Source organism: Telopea speciosissima, chromosome 11 (genome assembly GCF_018873765.1).
Source record: "Telopea speciosissima isolate NSW1024214 ecotype Mountain lineage chromosome 11, Tspe_v1, whole genome shotgun sequence".
Classification (NCBI taxonomy): domain Eukaryota; kingdom Viridiplantae; phylum Streptophyta; class Magnoliopsida; order Proteales; family Proteaceae; genus Telopea; species Telopea speciosissima.
In genome coordinates, this window is record NC_057926.1 from 38,821,323 (window position 1) to 38,829,915 (window position 8,593).

General features: G+C 39.8%; 1 protein-coding gene across 1 annotated transcript; it reads right to left on the reverse strand.

Moving 5' to 3' along the window:
• Positions 1-2,812: 2,812 nt before the first annotated feature.
• On the reverse strand, positions 2,813-3,678 carry LOC122646288. Its single transcript, XM_043839821.1, has 3 exons — positions 3,345-3,678; positions 3,203-3,247; positions 2,813-3,078 (listed from the first exon to the last, which is right to left on the reverse strand). Exons 1-3 carry the CDS (start codon positions 3,610-3,612, stop codon positions 2,933-2,935), a joined length of 459 nt encoding a protein of 152 aa, XP_043695756.1. The 5' UTR covers positions 3,613-3,678; the 3' UTR covers positions 2,813-2,932.
• Positions 3,679-8,593: the final 4,915 nt, after the last annotated feature.

An 8,593-nucleotide genomic window follows, 5' to 3' on the forward strand; every position in this document is an offset into this window, starting at 1 on the left:
TTGTTAATCTCCTTGGGAATATGATGTAAGGTACAGTCACGAAAATGGGGCACGAGGAACTGAATATCCTAGAGGATATTGATAACATAAAAGGGTGAGATATCTAGATCTTTGTAAGGAAAGAAACTAACTCCTTATAGTCTATTTCAACCTGGATGCTATCTACTCCTTCTAAAATACAAAGGTGGACGCCTTCCCAAATCGCTAGAGCTTTCCCCTGTAACACTAGCAATAGGAGTGTCAACAAGCCAGGCTGGACCGGACATGTTAAAACCCCAGCCCAACCCTTGGGGTCTTAAAGTCGGCCCAACCCCAACTCGGCACTATCAGGGCCTAACAAACCCTCAACCCAGGCCCAACCTGCCAGATTTTACCTAGCTTGGACCAACCCTGATTGACCCTGATTGGGCAGGCCTCGATCAAGTTGGCCCTAATTTGTGAAATCCAGGAACTGGATTAAAGCACAAGTAAGCACATAAAATCCTTACCTTCTCCAAAACCACAAGTTCTTTGATTTGCAAATGATCACAACCTGTTAAATCTCCTCTCTAAAAGTAGAGAAAACTACATGCCTATGGCTACAAAAATCAAGGCTCTTGAACCCAATCAGACTTGTACCTTGTAACCATTTCTTTCTGGTAAAGAAGTTGCCCAATGTAAGTGGGTGTACAAAATCAAATATCAGGCTAATGGCTCCATAGAACGATGAAAGGCTTGGTTGGCCGATAAAGGATTTACTTAGGTTGAGGGTGTTGATTACAATGAAAAATTTTCACCAGTTGCAAAATTAGTTACTGTGACATGTCTCCTTACAATTGCTTCCATTACAGGTTGGTTTTTTTCCCCAGATGGATGTTAATAATGATTTTCTTTAAGGTGATCTTGATGAACAGATTTACATGTCTTTACCGCTTGGTTTTTCTCGAAAGGGAGAGCATAATTTTGTTTGTCGTCTTCACAAGTCCGTATATTGTTTGAAACAAACTTCTCGCTTGATTTTCCAAATTTACATCTGCTTTACAACATGCCAGGTTCAAACGATCCTTAACCAATTACTCCTTATTTGTATCTTCTATTAGATCTAGCATCATAGTTGTTGAAGTTGTGTTTTGTATGCATTCTAAGTTGATTTCACATTCTCGAACGAAAAAAACAACTATTTTTAGCAAGAGAGTGATGAGTGAGAGGAAACAACTATATTTAGCAAGAGAGTATTGAGCGAGAGGCCTAGAGAGGTGAGGGTGTGCCGTTGCTAAGAGAGGAAGGGGGTGATCGAGTTAGGGCTTTTGGACCATCAGATGTGTTGTAATTTTAGATATGTACTGGTACTACACTAGGCAATCTTGCACTTGAGAGTATATAAATCCCGTATCAAATGAAAAAGGTGAAGTCGGTGAAATCTCCTATATATACAATTGGATGATGAAATAACAGAACTTCTAGTCAGAGAGTCAAGGACCTCAAGGGACCAAGGGAAATTAAGGGATGGAGTTGGAAGAAGTCCACGTAGCATGTCGACCACCAAACTTCTTTCATCTTCAAACCTCTCAAAGCTACAAAATCGAGACCATTGAGAATTGCAATGAGCTCGGATTTCAAAAAATGTGTATTTTTACTCTATTATTATAGGTTTGTGTGACAAGAGGCCCAAATTAGCCACAAGTAGGGAGCCAGCCCGTCCAGGTAACACACAAAAGGCTTTTTCTTTCTTGTTGAGTCACTCACCAAATCCGTTCCCCTAGCCCCCTAGCCGCCTCCGTGAATAGGGAGCTGTTACACAGAAACAGAGCATCAACATACCACCGACACACTAAAATGTCTTCTTCCACACACCAAGCAATTAATTATTGAACAGGTGATTGCCGGTCCACCCAAAAAGATAAAAAACCAAAAAAAAGGTCCCACTTGTGAGAGAGAGAGAGAGAGAGAGAGAGCGCTCCATGATCTTATCTACAGTCACGGGTCAATTATATGTGATCTAAAAAGAGCAAAGCATATCCTTTACATAAAGAAGTTCGTTCTGTCTCGATTCTCAATGGGTCCCACACGGTGGATACACCAAAAGAATATTTTCTGCGTTATTTCAAAAAACCACACGATAACTCAAATCCAAAATCTTGCTTAATTCATATTTTAATGTTCACAGTTAGCCGCTGTTGGAGTATTCTCCTTATCAGATAATGTAACCGTCAATAACGAACATTCCAACGGTAACGGTCAAGCGCTACCCCTCCTTTTTGGTATTTTATGGAAGGATATACTCGTAATAATGCATGATTAACTCGTATTTACATAAATACCCCTAATTTGAAGACTTATGACGAGCCTAGAATGAGATAAGTCAACATGTTTACTGTGCCACATAGACGGCCTAGATCACAACAATCCACGTCAACAATGGTTATGGGGCACGGCAATGGGCCCCACCAATGCCCAATGGGAATGGACCAGGTTGGTGCAGACACCAGGTGATTATTATTCTAGAAAAATGAAACTGTACATCCAAGAGAAAAGAAAAAGATCTAACAAAGCGTGCGCTGTCAGTACTAACGAGCGCCACGGGGAGCTATACGCCTGTAAGTGTCCAGACTGGCAGACTGACTGACCTGACCGACTTCGATTAATGCAACAATCAAAATACTGCTTTCCAGCTGGATATGGTACTCGCGGCGTAGGTTAGCATTTGGCACTCGAGAACAACGTTTCTCGAATCTCTTTACATATCAAAGCTATCCGAAATATTTATAAAAAAAAACCTCTAAAAATGAGCAGAGAATACAGATACACGTATGAAGAAATCCGAGATGGTTCCACACGTTTGAATTCCGTGGATGGGAAGGAATTCACATGGGCGGAACCAAAGAGGAACGAAGGGAAGGGAGACGCGGAGCCGAAGAGGAGGCGAAGATCGAGAAGAACCAGCTAATGCGGACTAGAAATCACCGATTTTTCTGTGAAACCGATATTTCCGAGTTTGTTTCTCGAGCTCGTGCAGGCTCCGATGGCTTCGAATCGCCAAAACATCGCCTTTCTCCAACTCTACAAATCGCCCGAGATCGCTGACATCGGAAGATGAATCTGTAATAACATATAAACAGAAAAAAAGGTAACTAAAAACCGCTCCAGATCGCTAACATCAGAAAAAGATACGCGATGGATGAGTGAAATGAGGGAAAATCTCATCAATGGAAGCTGCATTTACCTATCAGCTTTGAAGACCGTCGAATGTCTTTGAAATGCACTAAATCTGCAAAGAAAAGAAGATCGCGGAGAACAATTAGGAACAAAGGAGCAATTTCAATCTCCTTCCAAAATAGCTCTCGCTGCAGCTGACTTTTGCTTACCTTTTTGAGATGGATCGTAAGAACAGAGGTAAAGAACAAGTAAACAGAAAAGTGTGAGGATAGGTATCAGATGTATGAATTTCTCCGGCCGAGAAATCGTCGATCGGTGCGGTTTCTCGACCTTGTTTACTTGTTCTTCTGCAGCTGTATATGTTCCTCCTCCGCTCCTTCGCTTCTGTTCTTCTTCTTCGAGCTTCATCTCCTCCTTCGCTCCTCCATGGCTGTGGAGCTTCGTTCCAGGCGAGCCGCCTATAGACTGTCTTTGCATGCTCAGAGAGGGATAGAAAAAGACAGATGCTGCTTTGTGGCGTCTTTGCTGTCCAAGCTTTTAATAGGAAATGGCTCCTTTGTACAGCTTTTATATATCCACACTTGCCCTTAGAAAAGATGAGCTTAACGGGAAAATTTTGGGATCAGTTTAGGTTTGGTAAATGACAACTGGGTACCAACTTTTAAAGAAATTACACTTAAATTTGATATATTATATTTGGGGGAAGAAAGAATGCTACCTGGTCACATGGAATGCGCAGCTCTTGCGTTCAAACACAAGGCCAACCGAAATGATCATCGTGCCCCTATAAAAAAGCAAACCTGAAGACACGATGGTCATTTTGTGTGACCCTGTATCTGGGCATAGGGGCCATGCACCTCACGGACTAGGTAGCGTTTTCTTTCTCTATATTTGGAGTACCTTTTATATTTTTAAATTAACTTATACAATCACTTCTAGAAACTTCTCCCACTCTGATGCAAGGTTCAAGATCACGGGTTTCAACCAACCAGAAATCGAGATATGGTCAAAATTAGTAGAAACCAGTGATTTTTTTTCCAACCAATTTGAGTTGGTGGTTTCGAGGCTCGGAAATGATTTTTTTTTATCTGATTTTTGTATACAACTTGTTTTTCACATTCTAAACACAATGCATGAAATATTTTCACAAAAAAATAAAACACACTCAAAATGATACTTGTGGTTTTTTACTCAAGTTTACTAGTGTACGCACAATCAAACACTTATTTATGTCAAATATCATTTAAGTAAATATATTTGTATTTCATTTACTTAAGAATTCATAAATAAGTAAGTACCCCCAATTTGAATCTAATAAAACTAATTAAAAAATAAAATTCCTAAAGGATAAAAAGTTAACCCCCCTAGTTCAAGAACAAAAACTGGATTTTCGGTGGTAGGTGAAATTTTCAACTTTCTAATATTGGGGTTTTTCTTAAATCTAAACATTTCATAAATCTTAATGGGTGAGTGGTGGCAAGACGTACACTCCGCCAACTAATTCTTACGTCCTTATACTGTAACCATAGATTGGGTATGAAGTTGATCTCAACCGTTAATGAAGTTTACTCAATGACCGGCTCTTCGCTCTTACCGTGAAAGCCTCGTGCTCTCTCTCTCTCTCTGCTTCTGCAATCCTTCCCCTCCCCGCCGACCTATTTACATCTTCCTCCCGCCCTTCTCTCTTTGTCTCTCCCCATTCCCAGCCCCAACTCTCTACATCTCCCACCTACCTCTGCTTCGTAGCACAAGCTCAAAATCTCACCTCACTTTTTTGGAGGAGTAGCAACGAGAAGGTCGCCACAATAAATTGATTTCATGAGAAATCATCTTGTGTTCGGGCGATTTCTGATGAAATCAATCTGTTCTTGGTTCCCTCAAGCTATGAAACCTGGCAAATGCGAAGAAGTTTGTGCCAAGTCCAACTTCCTAACTCTCTTAAATTACAAATCAACGATCTATAGATTTAGGTAGAAGAAGATATTTGCTTCCTTTTCATGTCATCGAAGAGTCATAATGCTTCCTGGATGTTCCCGGTAAGAAACGAGACAGAGAGGGAAGGGGGAAGGGGATTGCGAGAAGTGGGCTGCCGTCTGCAGGGAAGAGAGAGATCAGGTCATAGCCAGTCTTAGGTAAATAGTTCAACGACTGAGATTGAATAAGTTAAATCAACGGTTATCAGAGGAAGAACGAACCGTCAAGCTGTTTATGCGTACGTTCTGCGACCTTTTAGCCAATCTTAATATGGTAAAACATTAGAAAAACTAACAATGCGGTAAAATAATCATTTGTTTTGATGTCTAAAAAATTATTTCATTCAGAGCCATTTTGTTGACATTCACACACACCAAATTAACTTTGACTATAACATAACTCCTTCAATATAAATCGGATTTAAGCAATTTTGGATTTGTTAGAAAGCTTTGTTTTGATAGCTTACTTACTATTTTCATTCAGAGTCATTTCCTGTTTTTACCATATTAAGTAAATGAAATACAAATACAAAAACATTTACTTAAATGATATTAAGCATAAATAAGTGTATGTCCTGGTTTCTGGCCTGGTTACTGATATACATAAGTATCTATACTGGTTGTGAATGAGATTTCCCCAAGTTTCGATGGACATAGGTGTTGAAACTTACGAAATTACCAACATCTTGGTCGAAACCAGTCGAAACCATGCAGTTTTTCAAGTACCTGATCAACTCGTCTCGAAAACCTGCAAAACTGAGATATCTCGGTGGTTTTGACCGAGTTCTCTTTCCATGCTCTGAGGAGATGGTTTAACCTGGAGAAAAGAAAAATTAAATCCATATGGCTTATTCTCCCCTCTTGTTTTTTTTTTTAATGGAAAAAATGAAATGTTATTAAAAGAACCAACCAAAATTACAAAGACTTAGAGTTTATATAGTCGTTATAATTAAACTAGGTAAAGGGGATGCTAGTAAAATTAGCAGTAGCTTCCGCTAATTCTAAGAAGTGGTCAATGAGGTTCCATGGTAATCTGATATAATCTGTAGGGGTATAATATTCACAGAGGTCCCTATTACAAAACAACACTTGGTTGATCTGTATATCAGCTTCTTGACCTCATTTCCACCCTTGAAGGAGTCTAAAGAGTTATGTTTCCCTTGCATTGGTAGTAGAAAGTCTTCCTGCATCTGTTATCACACTATGTCCATCTATCAAAATGTAAAAAGTCCAACTGGTTATTTTATGGTCTGATTCATATATGCCTACCCTAATTGAATCATAAAAGTTCAGTTTTACATTAACAAATAATGATGGAAGAGCAAGAGAGCATGTGCCTTGTGAATGGAAGCCGACAAGATGTTTTAATTCTGTCAATGATATCCTTTTAAAACCCTATCAGGTCTCCCCTCTTGTTTCTCTCTCATTCCCGTGTGATAGGATGTTGTGGCCGATTTATTGAAGAAGAAGAGCAAAAAAATATTGTCAAATATAAAAGTAAAAATATGAAATAAATATATCACATATATAACATTTAAGAAACGTGAGATACCACAACATATGATATGGGAGATTCATCCCATTTAATGTAGATCGTGCACATGCATGGGTGCACATGAAACATTTTACCTCAACAATATTAACCTTGATAAATTTTTTTTTTGGTAAAAGATTAACCTTGAGATTTAGGGTGCTATTAATCATATGGGAGAGGGCTTGAGTACGCGGTGTAGGAGAGGACGGTAATGAGGAGTAATAGTACTATTTTGTGAATACAAGATAAATAGGTATTTTCATGCGAGGAGGGAGATAGAGAGAAGATGCTAACACACCCTTCACTGGTGGCGGAAAAATTATGCTTTTCTTTCATCCTATTATGTAAAAGTAGGACACACTTTGGAGAAAATTTCCCTGTGGGGGGAGTGTACCACCCCTACCCAGACATAGTGGACGGTGAAATGACTACCCCGCCCCCATGATGCTTCCACTCGCACTCTCATTGGCCCCCGTATACTCCCCCCCCCCCCCTCAAAGAACGCTCCCACCATATACTTTATACTCTGGAATTTATAGAGCACTCTCAATGAAAATGAATGAAGATAGTTGTTAAATTGATCGATTGTTTTAATCTGATCATCAGTAGTTGATGATGAGTTACTATCATGTTAATTTTCAACTTGGATGTTAGGGAAGTCGTTCTTTGCCTGGGACGCAGGGGCCACGTTGCACGCGTCAATCAATGAGAGCTAGCGCGATAGCACAATGGGCCGCAGAATTTCTGCCATACATGGGGGGCATGGCGGTCATTTCCATCACCCACTATGCGTGGGTGTGGCCCTTGTGTCCCACACAAGGAACTTTTTCCCTATATGTTATTAGTATGGAGAAAGTAGAGGTTATGAGAATTAGAATGTGCATATCAAAAGATCGAAGGATATAATACTACCATCTGTATTGATATCTTCGATGTCAAGTCAATAGGATCATTAATAGGAAATGCCTATTACTACGGAGGAGAGAACATGTGAGAGACTGAGAGGTGTGTAACACAAACAATTTGTGCATCATTTTTCTATGTATTAATTTTTTTTTTTTTTTGGTAAGCTATGTATTAATATTTCAAAAGTAAAAAACATGTTGCACAGTATAGCTAGGCATGTTGGTTGAAAAAGGAAGTAACCAAGATGAGAGTAACTGAGTTGGCTCTATTTGTGCATTCATATTTCATTAGCTGACTCTCTGTGTTTGGTATGCATGTATTCCAGATTGATTTTGCATTCTTGGATGATAAAAATACCTATTTTTATCATTCAAGAATACGAAATAAACCTTAAATGTATTCAAAGAATGCATACCATGTTAGAATAATTTGTTTCAAATAAGGACAAAATCATAAAAGCCAAGATCTCCATAGGGCAGTCAAGAACACAAAATAAACAAATCATAGAGAATTAGAGATAGAACCACTAACCTTGCTTCGAATCTGTTGCGGTAAGATTTGACCCGAACTCTCCTGTGGTCGAGCTGACCTGCACAGAAGAACATAAGAGGCTAAGGAGTGTCGGCCTGAGCCGACGGAATAGCTCTGATACCTATCTGTTGCGGCAAGATTTGACCCGAACTCTCCTGTGGCCGAGCTGACTTGCACAGAAGAACATAAGAGGCTAAGGAGTGCCGGCCAGAGCCGGCGGAATAGCTCCGATGCCTAAGTCAGACCTCTTGCAACAGATAATCTCAAGTAGAGAAAATGAGAAGTCAAGTCTCCCCTTACCTGTGCTTGGAGTTGATATTTATAGAGTTTGGATGATAAATCGATGTAGGCCTTTCATCGGTGCTAGACCGTTATTTTGGTCTCCCATTTGTATAGGTGGAGGTCTTCTGGTGTGGACACCTGTCACAGAGAGTCATATGAAAGGCATGACCTTAGGTCATGCAAGATGCATGATGTGGGTGAAGTGGTTCTGTTCTTAGCTTGATTGTCAGCT